This window comes from Leptodactylus fuscus, chromosome 4 (genome assembly GCF_031893055.1).
Source record: "Leptodactylus fuscus isolate aLepFus1 chromosome 4, aLepFus1.hap2, whole genome shotgun sequence".
Taxonomy (NCBI): Eukaryota; Metazoa; Chordata; class Amphibia; order Anura; family Leptodactylidae; genus Leptodactylus; species Leptodactylus fuscus.
In genome coordinates this window covers 192,081,698-192,100,124 of record NC_134268.1, presented here as the reverse complement: position 1 = coordinate 192,100,124, position 18,427 = coordinate 192,081,698, and the positions used below count along the sequence as shown (strand labels likewise).

Below are 18,427 nucleotides of genomic sequence, written 5' to 3'. Positions count from 1 at the left end.
CGCTCTCCATAGAAATGAATGGGCTGTTTTTTTCACTACGAGCACTCCCATTGAAGTGAATGGGAAGTGCCCGCGTGTACGGCTAGCTCTGCTCATTCCCGACATCCGTCATGCAAGTGCGGTGGATGCCAGGTGTTTAAACATGGCGGCTTCTTGGGAGGCGGACGGATGCTCGGTGTCTACTGTTTCATACAGTAGACACCCTGTGCTAATAGCAACAACAGGAAGTATCCAGCAATCCAAATAGTTAAAATTTAACTTTTAATTGAAAAATTGTATAAATGAATTAATATTCAAAATATTAGTTCATTTATACAATTTTTCAATTAAAAGTTAAATTTTAACTATTTGGATTGCTGGATACTTCCTGTTGTTGCTATTAGTATCGTTAGTCCCTCCCCGGGGGACAGTATCCGTGCACCATTAAACGAGCAACAGGCTGTGGACTCTCTGTTTTGACCCAGTTCTAATGCCGATGGTCGTTGCCCACCGGGGCACCATTTTCCCAGTGGCGCGTGGGTAACGCCATTTTCCTGGTGGCACGTGGGCACCACCATTTTCCCGGTGATCGCAGGCACCCGGAGCAAGCTCCGGATCCAGGATCCCATTGCCATGACAATGTGGAGCCTTGGGAAGGCTCTTCAGCCTGTCATTCAGTACTTTCTATTGCAGGGTACTCTATGCAGCCTGCAAAAGAAGAGCCATTTTTTTGCAATGCATTAGTGATCAGACCCCCTAGGGGGGTCTAATAAATGCAAAACAAAAATTTAACGAAAAAGTTTTTAAAAAAAATAAAAAAATAGAAAAGTATTAAAAATTCAAATCACCCCCCTTTCCCTAGAATACTTAAATACTGTGTAACCCCTACACATTAGGTATCCCTGGATCTGAGTACACCCGCTCTACAAATCTATGAAAATATTTTCCCGTACACGCTGTAGCGGGAAAAAAAAATCAAAAGTGACAAACTGCCATTTTTTACTGTTTTGCCTCTGATAAAAATTTTAATAAAAAGTGATCAAAGCAATAACAATTCTCCAAAATAGCATAACTAAAAAGTACACCCGGCCCTGCAAAAAAGGACATCTTATACATCCCTGCAGAATACGGCAACTTTTAGGGTGCATGCACACTACGTAACGCCGGGCGTGTATGAGAGCCGTACACGCCGGCATTACGGCAGGGCTGCCGAACACTTCCCATTCACTTCAATGGGAGCGCTCGTAAACGCCGCTGTTACGAGCGCTCCCATTGAAGTGAATGGGAAGTGTTCAGCAGTCTGCCGTAATGCCGGCGTGTACGGCTCTCATACACGCCCGGCGTTACGTAGTGTGCATGCACCCTTAGAAAAAAAAAAACTTTGGCACAGTTTTGGATTTTTGTTAAGGAGTTAAAATGTAAATAAAACCATATGAATTTTGTATCCTCAGAATCGTACCAAAACACAGAATACAGGGTACAGGTCATTTTAGCTGCACAGTGAATGACGTAAAAACGAAGCTCGTAAGAAAGTCGCATAAATGCATTTTTTCTTCAATTCCACCCCATTCTGAATTTTTTTCCAGCTTCCCAGTACATTGTACAGAATAATAAATGGTACCATCATGAAGAACAATTTGAACCTGCAAACATTTAGACCTCATAGGGCTCTGAGAGCGGAGAAATAAAAAAGTTATGGTGTTTGGAAGGAGGGAGTCAAAAACGAAACACGAAAATAAAAAAATACCCGCATCGGGAAGGGGTTAAATATATGCAACTATATCTTTAGTCAAAGGGTTGCATTTTATATACAGTATATCCCTATTATCAGTACACTACAATATTATCATATATATTCCTCTTTCATAGATTGTTCATGTAGATGATATATTTTTATAAGGCAATTCATACTTCATGGTTTATGTTTGCTTGAAGAGACATGACCTCTAAAAAAATGAATAAATTTTTTTAAAAAAATCTTAGAATATTTTGAAGTTGAACAGCAGGTGGCGCTGGATAGTAGTTTGATTTCATCATGAATAAGCAGGGAAAAGTAATTGTGCCCCGTAAGCCTTATTATACAACCCATTTCACTTCTGTCCTAAGTAATAATAAGCTATCATATGCTTTGCTAGTCCTATAATACTTCCATATTTTATTATCATGCAGTGGCGTATGCAAAGTTAACAGCTATAAAGATTTTTATCATGCATGTGCAACTGCATGTGCAATAAATGCATGTTATACATATGATATACATGTGATTGGTGAACAGAACAAATCTATTAGGAGCAGGTAAGTCATGGGATAATCGTATTTCCTGCTGCTTACTTACATGTCAGTCTGATAGCAGCTGCAGGCTATTTTATGATAGTCTATGTAAGCAGTTCAATACTTTAATAACAGAGTCACGTATCCTACTACAGACTCTTTTACTAATTGATCTGCCTTTGACACCCATAATGTCCAAATGATGTCACAACCCACCCTTGACTGTACCTGTTATCATTACAGTACCATATATGCAATTTGCTGAAAGAATTCTGCCCCTGCTTTGTTGTTGCCTATTTTGATTTATTACATATACTGTATATGAACATGGGGGTTGTAAAATGTGAGATTCTGCAGAATCTCTTTGTTAAAGGGACTTTTTGAGCTAATAAAATCATAGAAAAATATGTGCGTTGAATTCTCACCAGGCCAACCATCATAGATAAGAAGTAGTTATTTTTAATTTTTAATATCTTGCCCAACTCTATGCTGCACCTTTGTTTTGATGCCACTAAGGCTTGCAGGAGGTAAGAATATAATATAAAGGAATATAATTTCCATGAATCTCCTCCTTTCTTCTACAGATATTACCCCCATTTACCTGCCTGCATGTCCTTGGATTACAAGGTATAATATAGTGCTATAGGTACTCATTGTCTTCATGCACAACACATTTCTGCTGCTGTCTACTGAGAAACTGTTCTGCTGCCCAGCATGAGAAACAGTATCACAGATGAAAGGGTGATGAGGGAACATGGGGGATGAACCAGATCTTTATATCAATAATTCTAACTTAATGAAAATGTCCTGACTTTCATAAAAAAGGGTTTGTATCAAAGAAACAGTAGATTAAGTTATGGCCTCTCAAAAGGAACGTGTGGGCTGGAATAAGGTGCAGGAGCAACAGTGGAGAAGGTGGAGGACATAGATAAGTAATGGAAAGGTAACAAGCAGTGAGGGTGCTGTTGGTTGGTTGGTTGGTAGAAGTATGGTCTATAGGGGCAACATGGTGGCACAGTGGTTAGCACTGCAGTGCTGGAGTCCTGGGTTTGAATCCTGCCAGGAACAACATCTGCAAGGAGTTTGTATGTTCTCCCCGTGTACTGGGGCGCGTGTTCTTGTACAACATACGGAAGCTGAGCCTGGAGGGAAGTCACTTCAAACAGCTTATCTTAAGCAATTTAAAACCAAGAACAGTGTCTGTGATTCTCATCTTTTATATAACACCGGGATTGTAGTTCTGCTTTATTATTTCCAGAAATATCACCAGTTCACAACACAGTTGGGATTGGGAGGAGCGCATTTATAGAAATATAACACTCTTGACTGTGCTTTGAACTATTTCTGAAAAATATTGAAATATACCAGTGACAAATGAAAGATAAGAATCTAATCTTTTATATGACACCAAAACTACTATTCTCAATGCCCAAAAATAATTGTTCAACATGACACCCTCCAGCCTCAGCTTCCAAACGTTATACAAGAGCCTGCTCACCAGTACTCCTAAGGAAAAGCAGTGAGAAGATTTCTGCTAGCAATAGCCAAAAAGAGCAGATAATAACAAAGTACAGAAAGTGGATTTCAGCACAAGGTTCCTCAGAAAGGAGCCAAAAATCTATTAATAAAGCCTATTGCAATATACACTGTCCACCAATAAGTATTTGGACACCTATGTAAATGAAGATATCTGCGGTCGTCATGTACGTCACACCTTCCAATGTTAAATTGGAAACAGCATTGGCATTAGTGCTTTGGCATTAGTCACATGCAAGATGCTATGTAGTGCAGAGTTGTCCGATTTCGAGAAAGGGGTAATTGTGGGGACCACAGAAATGGTGGATCCTTAAGAGACATAGCAAGTGAACTGAATGACCCAAAATCGACAGTGGCCTATGTGATTATGAAGTGGAAGGTGAACGGTGATTGTCAGAATGTGCCCCGAGTCGTCAGACCCCCGAAACTGGGAGATAGAGACCGACGGGTGCTGGCCTGGGAAACTGCCCCCAAGCAATGGCTCACATACACCAGGAGTGTCACCAGGCATCCGGGAGTATTGTGTCCATCAATATCATCTGTAAGGAAGCATCTGCTGGGGTCTACCAACTATTGGATAAGAATAAGTGTTGTTTTTCTATTCTACCACAGTTGTCCAAATACTTATTGGTAGGCATTGTATAATAATGTCACAAATGCTGGCAGAACATAATTGTTTGAGAATTTAGTTAAACTTTAAGGGCTGTCCAAGACTCATAGTTGTACAAGGTATAAAGGACTAGATGAAATATTAATTATTAAGTATTTTGCAGGTCCGTAATTGTCTGTGATTGTGGATCGGCACATTATTAAGGTTAAATTGCTGTGTTGGCACTATGTGATATAGTAAATTAGTGGGTTTTTGGTTGCAGTTTGGGCACTCGGTCTCTAAAAGGTTCACCATCACTGTTCTAGGAAATACCAATCTCAGTGCACAATGGCAGAGTGCACCATATCTAATCTTGTAGAGATTTCATTAAATGTTTTGTGACCTTTATCTCAAATTACTACTCCAGTAACATTGTATGGATACACATCCTAACATATATAGGGATGGCTGTAACATAAGTTACAGTGAATGTTTAACCTAAAACAATAGTGTGGGGTCTGAAAGCCAGGTCTGCCAGTGATGAGGAGAAAGGGGATCAAAGTCCTCCAATCCTCCTCCCTGTGAATGGAACGCCAACATGGTTTGCTACTCCTTTGACTGCTATGGGACTGCCAAGCCTTCAGCACTTCCCGCAGCCCCATAGTAGTAGCATCAGTCATGTAAGTATCCTGGCTCTTAAAGAGGACCTTTCACCATATCCGGGCACAGGCAGTGTTAAATACTGCCAGAAAGCTGACAGTGCGCTGAATTCAGCGCACTATCGGCTTTCCCGATCTGTGCCCGGTGTGAAGAGCTTACGGTCCGGTACCGTAGCTCGTCTATGGTCAGAAGGGCGTTTCTGACCATTAGCCAGAGACATCCTTCTTCACAGCACAGCCAATCGCGCTGTACTGTGGAGCCGGGAGGAACGCCCCCTCCCTCTGCTCACACAGCTCGTCCATAGACGAGCATTATCAGGAGAGGGAGGGGGCGTTCCTCCCGGCTCCACAGTACAGCGCGATAGGTGCTGCTGGTCAGAAGGGCGTCTCTGGCTAATGGTCAGAAACGCCCTTCTGACCATAGAAGAGCTACGGTACCGGGCCGTAAGCTCTTCACACCGGGCACAGATCGGGAAAGCCGACAGTGCGCTGAATTCAGCGCACTGTCAGCTTTCTGGCAGTATATAACACTGCCTGTGCCCGGATATGGTGAAAGGTCCTCTTTAAAGAGGTTGTCCAGGATACATTATCTTTTAAAAATGAGGCTGGGGGCTGAAAAATTTTAAAACATATACTTGACTGTCCCTGGTACTGCAGTGTTGTCCCAACACAGTCCGACCTTCTTGTGGTGGAAGTCATTGTCATCTGTGACAACCCTGGTCCGTTCCCTTAAAGTGCTGATTGGACTCAGCAGTCACGTGAGGTGAGGACTTCTGCCAGAAGAAAATTTCAATCCAGCAGGACTGGACCGCGCTGGGAGGCACCGGAGCACCAGGAACTGGCGAGTATGTTTTTATTTTTTATTTTTGTCACCTTCCCGATCTAATTTTAAAACAAAATCTTATCCTGGACAACCCCTTTAACTAACTTGATAGAGCGGGTGCAGGGGCACTTGTGGTCTCCTGTTCTTATCGTTGAAGGAACCTGCGTTCAGACCCCCAGTAATCTGACACTTATTATCCCCTACCCTGACAATTGTCCCAAATGGCCCCAACCCCTTTAACTTCATAGTATTAATTCAACAAAATATTAAAGTTAAAAAAAAAAGGATTCAGAAGATGAATTCACGAATGTTTGGTTATCTGAGAAATCTCTAATATTAGTGGAAAGAGAATGCAGTGTGCCTGTACATTACTATTGACTGGTGCCCTTTAAGCAGCTGTCCTATTGCCTTATTCCTGAAACTAACCCCAAATGTCACAATGTCGCAGACGCTGCCACATCGGGGACTCGCCACCTTTCCACTCAAGCAGAAACTTCTCATCTGATTCTAAACCTCTGGTAATGTATTGTATTTTGTAATATGCTTCAAATAAAAGACAAGGAAATTGTCTGGAAAAATTAGGAGGAGAGAAGAGAGAGCTATTCAGCGATGCCAAGTTCCCAGCGTGAGTGTGCATTCCTTGCCCAGCATGAAAATCGAGGACACATTTTTTTCCCCGAAAGGGTTAAAATTTTGTAATATTATGCGTGTGTCTTGTAGGAATTATACGACCTGCCTTGTACCTTGTACAAACCTGTTCCTTCTCTTGTAAGAACGTCTTGGCAGCTTAAGATGTGATCACTAAATGATATTGTAATTAGTAGAAGTATTCCGCTTAGATTGCCTTCTAGTGGCCCTTCAGTTCATATGTAGTGGCTCTTGGGATTTGGGTATTTTATAGCCTTGCTGTCTCCTCGGCTGTGCCTCTGGGTTGTAGCACAAATTGTGTATTTCCAGTTATTTGCTTATATGTTCTTACACTGCTACTTCCGATGGTCGACCCCTTTGTATGACCAGTTCTTAGGATTCTTGTCAATTCTATGTTTTTTCCAATTGTCAAATGTTTAAAGGGAAAATATCACCAATTTTTTTTTAAAATTTATATTTATTAAACCGGATAGTAAACTCTATCATTATCTACTAATCTGTTTTTATTTCCGATTTTACTTATTTTTACTATTTTCTCTCCATGATTATGGGGGCGGCCATTCTGCATGGGCTTCTCTTTTAACACAAATTTAGAGATGTTCTTTACAGCACAGGCAGGATCATAGGAAGCAATAGACTGGGGATTTCTAGACTTACTCCATGCAGGGGGGAATAGATAAGCAGTAATATCAATTGTTATCAGTAGTGTATGCAATGGATCAGTGATATCTATATCGCCTCTATAGAGGTGTTATGTACTATTGGAATCCTGTCTATCTTGTTCGTGTTGTAAAGGAAGGGACTGTTGCAATGAAAACTCCTACAGAATTGAAAATTGTCATGGGCAACATGGTGGCTTAGTGGTTAGCATTGCCGCCTTGCAGTGCTGGAGTCCTGTGTTCAAATCCTGCCAGGAACAACATCTGCATGGAGTTTGTATGTTTTCTCCCAGTGTTTGTGTGGATTATTTCCTCCCATTCTGAAAAAACATACTGCTAGGAGAAAAAAGACAAATGTACATTGCGATTAGAGATGAGTGAGTAGTATTCGATCGAGTAGGTATTCAGTATTCTAAATACTCATACTCGTTCGAATATTATCGCTATTCATAGTAAAGATTCGATTCAGAACCAGTGTATAGCATTCAGCAAATCAATGCTGGTTCTGCAGCAGGCTCGTCCTTGCTAGTCAGGAGAGCTGGCAGCTTGCTGTTATGAGGGAGCTGACTTTTTCTCATAGGAATACATTGACCAGCATGGATTGGCCAGTGTACAGCATTTGGCCAATCAACGCTGGTTCTGCTGGAGTCTCGTCTGTGACGAGGCGGAGTCTAAGATCGGACCACAATGGAGACTGCTGTGGTCCGATCTTAGATTCCGCCTCCTCACAGACGAGCCTCCGGTAGAACCAGCGTTGATTGGTCAAATGCTGTACACTGGCCAATCAACACTGGTCAATGCATCCCTAAACACAAGCTGACATCTATCCCGACTAGCAAGGACGAGCCTGCTGCAGAACCAGCGTTGGTTTGCCGAATGCTATACAGTGTATAGCTTTCGACCAATCAATGCTGGTTCTGCAGGACGAGTAAGGGCAGGTTCATATTAGCGCTTGCCTCCTGTCCGGAAGGACTCCTCCGAACAGAATATCAGCGCAACTGTAAGCGCTGTGCAGTTAAAGCGCACGGACCCCATAGACTATAATGGGGTTCGTGCGGTTTAACTGCACAATGCTCCTCCTAAACTCTCTCCTCCTGCTACTCGTGGACTTGGTGACTCTCCTTTAGTTGAATAGTGGTTTCCCCTGAAATTAGCATTTTTTCCCATAGACTTTAATGGGATTCGATATTCGATCGAGTAGTCAAATATTGAGGCTCTACTCGAAACAAATCTTGAATCTCGAATATTTCACTCTAATTGTGATCCCTACTGTATATGGGGATCACAGTCTACATTTAAAAAAAAAAAAAAAGAATTGACAATTGTCAGTCTATTATTTGATACAGTGGCCATAGCAAAAATTGTAGAATTTAGTACATTTTTAAATATAGATAGTGACAAGTACATTTTTGAAATCAGCAAAATTTCTTTAAAAATAACTTTTTAAAATGGGTTATTTTCTGGTGACACCCTCGCTTTAAACCCATAGACACAGATATGATAGGCACATGGAGATCCCTTTTGATTTGTCTGGTGTCTGTAGGAAACCTACATATTAGAGGAAACTACATATTAGATAAACATACAATTTGGCCAATATTTTCCAGTTGCTGGCACTAGCCCTGTTCACATTTATTGGTGCCACAAAGCGTATTTCCACTCCTGTCACTTTACACATAATATGCACATGCAGCTTGTGAACAAGAAACCTAGTGGCTAGACTTAGTATCAGAAGTAGCAACCTGGGGTGAAAGAAGCCTGGATGCAAGAGTCCCCTGGGATGCCAAATTTGTCCAAAATTCCCAATTTATGTGGACAGGGATTAGATGTCTGCTTGATTGGGTTCTGACTGCTGTTACCCCCAACCATGCATGAAAACAGGGTTCCTTGGTAGCCTCAACAGAATGGAGTAATGCTCATTTTGCTCTATTCTTCTCTATGGGGAACCTAGGACAGTTCTCAGCTATCTCTGACTAAGAGCTGAGTGAAGTAACTGTGCACTTGCTTCTTTTGGAGAAGTTAAAAGGTATTGCCACCAATCAGACTATCCTGTGAATCGGGGATACGTTGTGAACCTAGCACATTCCCTTTAAAGATCATATAGATATGATTGGCTGTGGTCACTGAGAACCCTTTAAATCACAGCTACATGAACATATCAGACTTCTGCTCTAATATCTACGATCAAACCAGGGCAATAAGAAGAAACTCGACATGAGCAGATTGAGAGGTTGACCTTTCAACTTTCTATCACAGAAGGATAATGCTGGAACCTGGAGAACAACTATTAATTAACCCTTTCACAACCCTAGGCCACCAAGGATGCTTGCATTAAGATCATTAAGGATTTTGATTAGACCCTTCCTTATATTAGAAATATGTAATTAATATCTTTGCAACTCTAGACCATCAGAGATGTTAATATTAAAGGGGTTAATCAATTTCTTTCTATTGAGGATTTATCCTCATAATAGGTCATGAATCAAAGATCAATAGGCGTCTCACACCCAGGATCCCACTGATCAACTTTTTGATGGGACTCCAATATTTGTGACCTCTTCATTGTATACAGCCTTGTATTTACAGCCTTGTCTTATAAGAGTGAATGGACAACCCCTTTAACCACCTAGACACTCAAAAAACAATCAAATTTAACCTTCAGTCAACCAGCAACATTCTGAATTGACCTTCTAGCCCCTAAACTCAATAGAAGACTCCATATGCTGTAACTACCTGACATAACCCCTAAGGGTGGGTTCACATCTGTGCCTGGTGTCCGTTTTGTGCAATCTGGTGGGTTTCCATGTTCTGCCCTGAGAAACTGGGTAGGAGATGGAAACCCGGCAGTCAGATTTCAAACCCATTCATTTGAATGGGTTTGCAAAGTGATTGCCCGTGTGTGTCTTCTGCCTGTGCACGGTGAAACAGCTGGACTCAAAATCAGACATGCAGGACTTTGTGTCCGTTTAAAAAAACTGGTTTCACCGCGGACAGGCAGAAGATGCACACAGGCGGACACTTTGCAAACCCATTCAAGTGATTGGGTTTGAAATCTGACCCTCGGGTTTCTATCTCCTGTCCAGTTTCTCTGGGAAAAAAACGGAAACCCGTCAGATTGGCTAAAGCGGAGACTGGGTGCAGATGTGAAAAAAGACTCAAAATGTTAGTCCAAGAGGTCCGAAGAACTTTTTGTATACCCTGATAAATAACGCAGAGTATCAAAGTAACTAATAGAGATGAGCGAACAGTAAAATGTTCGAGGTTCGATATTCGTTTCAAGTAGCCCCTCAATATTCGACTACTCAAATCGAATATCGAACCCTATTATAGTCTATGGGGGGAAAATGCTCGTTTCAGGGGTAGGCAACATTCGATCAAATTATACTTACCAAGTCCACGAGTGAGGGTCGGGCTGGATCTCCGTGCAGTCTTTTCCTTGCAGCGTCCCCACGGCATCTTCTGGCTCTGAGTTCACTCTGCCAGGCATCGGGCCTGGGCAGAGCCGACTGCGCATGCCCGCACTACAAGCAGACATGCGCAGTCGGCTCTGCCCAGGCCCGATGCCTGGCAGAGTGAATTCAGAGCCAGAAGACGTCGCGGGGAAGCTGCACGGAGAAGACTTCTAAAGGTAGGAGAAGAACCAGTGTTGATTGGCCGACTTTATAGCATTCGGCCAATCAATGCTGGTTCTGCATCGAACTTTTCCATTCAAATAGCAAGTGGTACTCGATCGAGTACGAGTATTTCGAATACCGTAGTGTTCGATCGAATACCTACTCGATTGAATACTACTCGCTCATATCTAGTCACTAATACTAATCCAATGAACACCATAGCTACAAAAAGCAAAAAACAAAGCTATGGAATTAGAGGGAAAAAATCTAAAAAGAATATTCTTTGTTACGTCTATTCTTGGGCCAGCTGACTGTAGTACGTGAAGAACCTCCAGCTCCTTGTGACGTTGCGTTTATTGTCAGCACAGGGCCCTGGAATATCAGAGCTGACACAAGACTCCTTGGCGCCATCTTTTGCTAGAAGGGAAGGAAAAAATAGCAGTTATTTCCCCTTTAAGTATTTATTGTCACTGTGCGCTTAGATGAATTAAACATTGAAATGCAATTACCAAACACAGACGTCTGCGGTATTTGCATGTTAGCGTTATTAAAAATGTAATTAGTAATTAGAAATGATTCATAACTAAGCAGAAGGTTGCTCCATAACATATTACCAGGCTGTGTTTAGGCTTTAGGGCCACTATTTGTCTTCAACACACGGCTCCGTCAGAAATGTGTCAGCCCACTATTTGCCAGGTGTTTGGGAGGCCATCTGCAGACATATGTAAATTTTTTTGTATTTGCATCCTGCAACATTGGCACAAGTACGATTTGTAAAGTACGGTGTTATCCGGGGCCCGAATCGCACACATGTGACAGCTGCTCGTATTCTTACTCAAGTTTCATTTATTCCCAATTTTAATTCAGTTGTACTAAATAATAGACATAAACCATGTTGCCTCTTTGAACTTCTTGTACAGCCCTCAAGCTTTTTCTAGTATGCAAATGTCTGACTACTAATTCTATTCATTAGGTTTTTCAAGAGGTGTACTAGTAATAAGTGCTTATAAATCTGTCCTTTAGCCCTAAGCCAATGGGACTTACATCGCTAAATGCTTGTGTCAAGATGTGCGATCGCTGACTGGAAGGAGGAGGAATTCATCATGTGGCGTTATATTTACTCGTACATATCTTAGGACATCTTATGGCTTATTTTTGTATTATGATATATTATGACTAGGGTTGAGCGATCGTGTTCGGAAAAGATCGGATTCCGATCGGCGATCGAGAAAATTTCACGATCACCATCGGAATTCCGAACACGATCTTTTTATGTGGGATCGAGATCGGTGATGTTTTCCCCACAATGCTTTGCTTAGCCTTCACACTGAGTATACGCCGTATACTCAGTGTGAAGGCTCCGCTGCAGTTCCATAGGAATGAATGGAAGCAGCCGACACACAGCCTTAACTCCCTGCGCGCCGGCTGCCTCCATTCATTGGAATGGGAGGCTAAACTAAACATCTCTAGCAGCTACTTACCTCTAGAGATGGCTGCTCCGGTGCCCTCCTTTTTCTTGCCTCTCTGCCCCGCCTCCCAGGTTAGTGTTTAAAGCGCTAGGTAGGCGGGGTTTGTGGCTTAGGAGAGTGTGGGCGGGTACAGGGTGGGGAGACGTGACGTCTCCCCTCCCAGTACCCGCCCACACTTTCCTAACCCGCCCACACTCTCCTAACCTGGCAGGGAGGGGGCAGGGAGCAGCAGCGAAGCAAAGAAGAAGGAAGGTACTGGACCAGCCATCTCTGCAGGTAAGTGGACACCAGGGGGCACTAAGTAGCCAGAGGATTAAAAAAAAATCCTCTGGCTACTTTAGTGATTCACTACACAGCGTGGATTCTAACAATTGTTAGATTCCTTGCTGTATAGTGAATAGGATTGCTTTTAAAATCCGATCTCCGATTAATTAAAAAATCCCATTGACTTGCATTGGGATCAGAATTGGGATCGAGATCGGGTTCGAATGAAAAATGATCGGAAATCGGATTTTAAAATCGATCCTGAAAAGTCAAGATCGGCTCAACCCTAATTATGACTTTTTTAGTAATTGATGTCGGTAAGAAATGTTACCCCTAATATGATGTAGTTGGCCTCCTCTTCATAGGTTTTTTTTCCTTCTTCTGGATCAACGATAATAGCGAATTTCGTAGACCTGCATCTTTATTCAACCGTATTAACTACGTAAGGCTGGGTCCACATTTGCGTTTGGGGATTCCATTCCCCTCTCTATATGAAAAATGTGGAGAGAGAAGTCCAGTAAGCAGCACTTTTCTCTCCGTATGTTTTGTGCAGAAACCAAGCGGAAACTACACAGACCCCATTATAGGCTGCTTTTTTATGTGGATTAGATTTCCGTTCCGGGGAGTCCCCAAGCAGACCCCCCAATGGAAACCCATGTGCAGATGTGAACCGGGCCTAAAAGCTAGGTTCAAATCTGCGCTCGGGAATTCTGTTCCCCATTCCGTTTTAATAATGCAGAGAGAGACCTGCCAGTGCCACTTTTCTCTCCGCACAACTTGTGCGGACACCGCATGGAAAACACATGGATCCCATTATAGTCTTTGGGGTCTGTGTGGTTTCTTTGCTAACTGCTTTTTAATGTGTTCGGTATTCCGTTCCCCTTCTGACAGTGAAGAGTTACGGTACCGCCACCTATAGTTCTTCACCCGGGGCACAGATCGTGAAAGCCAGCAGTTCACTGATTTCAGCGCACTGTTAGCTTTCTAGCGGTATATAAAACCGCATGTGCCCCAAATGATGAAAGGTCCTCTTTAATGAAACAGTCCAGTGAAAACATTGCACCTGCCATCTTATTGCCTATCATACCTTGCACTTCTTTTATGCATATTTACTTCATTTACTTGCAGTTCACCATCCTGTGTCTGCTCAGATGCCATCTTGAGTTTTATACTTCACTTTCTCTATGCTTTACTATGAATCCCCTTGATACCTCATCACAGCATCACATGGGCAGCTAGAGCCAGAACCATCTCTGCCTGTCAAGAGACAATGTTATTATATCCCCATTCATATTTCCCTAAATAATCTAAGTGACCATAAGTATGCAGTCAGAAAGGCTGCACTGCCATCTCCATTATAACTGACTGATATGAACCTTTCTACTAATGAAGACCCCCTTTGAGAGAACAGAAAGGCTTGTAATTCCGGGGCAGGGTACCAAAAGATCATATCAGATCTATATGGTTTCGTGGGTTCAAGTCCGCCCTCTTCCGTGCAGCCCAGGAGAAAATCAGAGGATACAGGGGTGAGCTGGATTTATCACTGATTGTGTATATCCTACCAAAAGATCACACAACCCAATCGAAGAAAAATATCCCATGAATTTTCAAATACAAAGAAATAACTAAATACGATAAATGGCTAAAATATTGATAACCTATCATATGGATAGGTCATTGATATATTAATGTGGGTCTGACCCCCAGTTCCCTCACTGGTCAGCTATTCTCAGCAGCTGATACACAGAGAATGGAGCAGGAAGCAGAGAGCTCTGTACTATTTGTAGTGGACGGATCAGGTACTGCAGATCAGTTACCATTTGTTTGAATAGGAGCTAAGCTGCAGAGACTCAGTTCTAACACTACACAGAGAGCAGAGCTGTCTGCTTCCTGCTGCATTCTCTGTGAATGAGAGCAGAGATAAAATTGAAATTTAAAAAAATTGAAAGTTGAAATTTATTTTTGAAAGAAAGACCTATTGTAAAACATATTGTACTGTATGTGGATTTGAATGTTACGCAAAGTGTTATTATGTTTGCTGTCAATGGATATAAAAAATTATCATAACTGGGCTTCATCCTCCCATTCACACAAAGTGAGAAATTAGAAACAAAGTATATTAACAAATTGCAAAACTTTTCATTGTGCAATTTTTTTTAACTTAAAATTATAAAACCTTTTTCTCTAGTAGAGTTTACTATGGATTAACAAATTCCCTAGTACCCAGAGATGTCTTAAAGGGGATGTATATAATCATAAATTCCATTCTCTTTGTCATTCTTCTAGCAAATGCATACTGAATGATCTTGGCAATCTTCATATCAACTTGGCGTATGCACTTCCAACAACTGACAGACCTGTAGAAATGTGTCAGTTCGGAAGGTGGAAGAAAATCAATATCTCTTGATTTATTGATATATTTGTATGATTGGCCAATTTAGAGTCCCATATTACAAAATAGTATAAACCTCACATTTACTTTTGGAATCCTATTGGGCTTGACCATAAGAGCACAGATGCATGACCCGCTGATGCATTACGTGTTGGGTCAGTGAATCCATAAGGTTAAATAGCAGAGAAATGCTTCATAAGAACATTGGACGCCGCTAAGTTGTTGTTTAAATGATCTACGCTAATGGGTGCCGGCAAAAACACCTGGGGACCTTTATGTCATGCCTGAATATCTTACTCACGCACTTTGCCTGAAAGCAAAGAGGAGACAAAGAAATTTCAGAAAATCCTTCTAATATTTGATGGAAAACTGTACATTTTATTTTTGATAATGACCTAAATAAAAATATCGATAAGTAACCACTCCAAATAAAAGCGTTGATCAATAAATTCTGTAACCAAAACATGTTGAACTCAACTGAATTGTTGGGTCCCAATGGTTGGCATTTTTGATATATTTAGATGATAAATAGGGTTGAGCGATCGTGTTTGGAAAAGATCGGATTCCGATCAGCGATCGAGAAAATTTCACGATCGCCATCGGAATTCCGAACACGATCTTTTTATGTGGGATCGAGATCGGTGATCTTTTCCCACAATGCTTTGTTTAGCCTTCACACTGAGTATACGCTGCATACTCAGTGTGAAGGCTCCGCTGCAGTTCCATAGGAATGAATGGAAGCAGCCGGCACACAGCCTTAACCCCCTGCGCACCGGCTGCCTCCATTCATTCGAATGGGAGGCTAAACTAACATCTCTAGCAGCTACTTACCTCTAGAGATGGCTGCTCCGGTGCCCTCCTTCTTCTTGCCTCGCTGCCCCGCCTCCCAGGTTAGTGTTTAAAGCGCTAGGTAGGCGGGGCTTGTGGCTTAGGAGAGTGTGGGCGGGTACAGGGCAGGGAGACGTGACATCTCCCCTCCCAGTACCCGCCCACAGTCTCCTAACCCGCCCACACTCTCCTAACCTGGCAGGGAGGGGGCTGTGAAGGGAGAAATGCACCGTGCAGCGGCAGTGAGGAAAGAAAAAGGCACCGGGCAGCGGAGCAGCCATCTCTGGAGGTAAGTGGACACCAGGGGGGACTAAGTAGCCAAAGGATTTAAAAAAAATCCTCTGGCTACTTAGTGATTCACTACACAGCGTGGATTATAACAATTGTTAGATTCCATGCTGTATAGTGAATAGGATTGCTTTTAAAATCCGATCTCCGATTAATAAAAAAATCCCATTGACTTGCATTGAGATCGGAATTGGGATTGAGATCGGGTTCGAATGAAAAATGATCGGAAATTGGGTTTTAAAATCGATCCTGAAAAGTCAAGATCGGTTCAACCCTAATGATAAACCATAAAAGTGTAAGCAAACAAAAAATTGTGAATATCAACAAGCAATACTTGTAGGTAAGTATATATCAACTGGTATTATCTTATGGGCGGGTCACCTGCTAATATACTGTATATTAGCAGGTGAGGATTGCGCACGGGGGGAAATGCTCGGGGGGGGGGAATGCGCGTGGAGAGGGCATGGGAGGGCGTTGGGTCGGGAAGGGGGCAGTTGCGTGGGGAACGGGGTCCAGGACCAAGCGGTAAGTAGTGAGGCCACAGGGGGGAGGGGGGCAGTGGGCGTAAGGGGTGCAGTGGATCGTAACCAACAGGAATTCACTACAGAGAAGTGGCTCAGCACCACGCGGGCACATACTGGTCTCTAATAAATATCCCGTTACCTGGATGAGATTTGTCTCAGATCACTTTTGACAAATGTAAAAAAGTTTAAGAAATTCTCCTAAAAAGCCATAGAAAGTTCGTGCTACAGATTTTTGCTTACCACAAGTTTGGAGTAGTCTGTCTGTCACCAGAATTCATACATGACCTCCACTATAGTAATCCATCTTTAATCATACGTTGTCACCGCAAACGATTTGCCTCTAGTGTGAGCGGAATAGCCAAGGTGGAACATGCCGAACATTATTCGCCAATCGTCTTCTTGTCAGCCATTGTTTGTAGATAAGGTCAAGCTGTTTAGTGTTGTATTTGTAGTAAGAGAGTGTAATCTCTGAATCACATTATTAATGATGTGACATATGGTTCTGTGAGGGGAAATAGGGTTTACTTAAGCACTGAAGACATGTTACATCAAGCTCTCCTTGAAATGCTAAGTGATTACTTATTATATGTAGAGGGTAATTGACTTTGTAAACTGCGCTATCATTATATAATTCCATGATTGTTATACATCCACAAAATCATTACACACACTGTAAGAGCTACTTAGAACGCTTAAACATCTGTGGACATCTGAGGACTACATCTGCGGCTTTTCACCAGTGATTTATGTATGGGATTTACATTTCCACTGACCACATTCATTGTGTTCTTCCCCATTAAGAAGGGAGCAACATCATTTGTGCACAATGCTTGACATGTCCTAGAAATGTAAGTGGTGAGGAATTAACAGTACACACCTAAGTATTAAAGATAGAAAGTCAGAAAGATTTTTCAGTTTTGAAGGTTGAGTTGCTGGGATCTCACCGAGTACAAAGCAAGGGAGTGTAAGTCTACAAGCAAGCATTGTCTGTCTTCACTAATTGTAGACGTCATCATAAAGACAAACTAAGGCTGGTCATGCTAGCGCTTGGTCTACGTTTGGGGATTATATCCTCCATTCCACTTGGATGGAAACCTGGTGGAAACCATTATAGTCTATGGGGTCCATGGGTTTCCATGAAGAACTGCTGTTTAAGCAGATTGGGTTTCCATTACTTGGGTCCACTTGGGGAGAACAGAAAGTTGACAGTGCGCTGAATTCAACACACTGTCGGCTTTCCAGTGGTATATAAAAGCCTGTGCTCCAACCCATGAAAGGTCCTCTTTAAAGGAATACTACCACTACGATAATGGCTTCTAACTGCCCCTATAAGCAGTTTAGGTGGCCATAGATATACTTTAAAGGAAACTTAACTCCATAAAACTGCTGTCAGTACTATATTGGTAATGCGGAGAGCAGATCCAGTCTTCTTCTCTGGATGCTCAATAGTCATGGAGGTCCCAAAATGAGATTGCAAGTTCCATGGTGGCATTGTGAACATTTGCAGAGCCCTGCCATTACAGAGCATGGTTATCAAAGCATGGATTTAATGGACATTGCATTATCTGAAAGAGTTAACAAGCTGAGGAAAAATATCCTCATGCCTTCCACTATGGATTGGCCATATTAGAGAAATTTTCTCTTGTAAAAACTCTTTAATTCAACAATTTTTTAAAGGGATTCTATCATTGTGATTTTAAATTTTTTTTAACTAAACCTAACTTCATGTATCTTTTAGAAAAGCAATTGTAGACATATCTTTCTTTTATCCTCTTATGCAAATCAGTCTTCTCGGAGCACGGTGGGCATTACCCCTGTGGTGCGAGCACTCCCCGCATCAACATCCTGGACCTGCATCGTCGCCCCGTCTTGCTTGCTGTTTAC

At 42.1% G+C, this 18,427-nt stretch overlaps 1 protein-coding gene across 1 annotated transcript in view; it reads left to right on the top strand.

Moving 5' to 3' along the window:
* Nucleotides 1–1,613, top strand: part of LMBR1 (limb development membrane protein 1) — a 218,363-nt gene extending 216,750 nt beyond the window's left edge. Inside the window, exon 16 of the mRNA XM_075271540.1 lies at nucleotides 1,449–1,613. Coding sequence (XP_075127641.1) covers nucleotides 1,449–1,483 — 35 coding nt within the window. The 3' untranslated portion in view covers nucleotides 1,484–1,613. The remainder of the gene's footprint in view (nucleotides 1–1,448) is intronic.
* The last annotated feature ends 16,814 nt before the right edge of the window (nucleotides 1,614–18,427 follow it).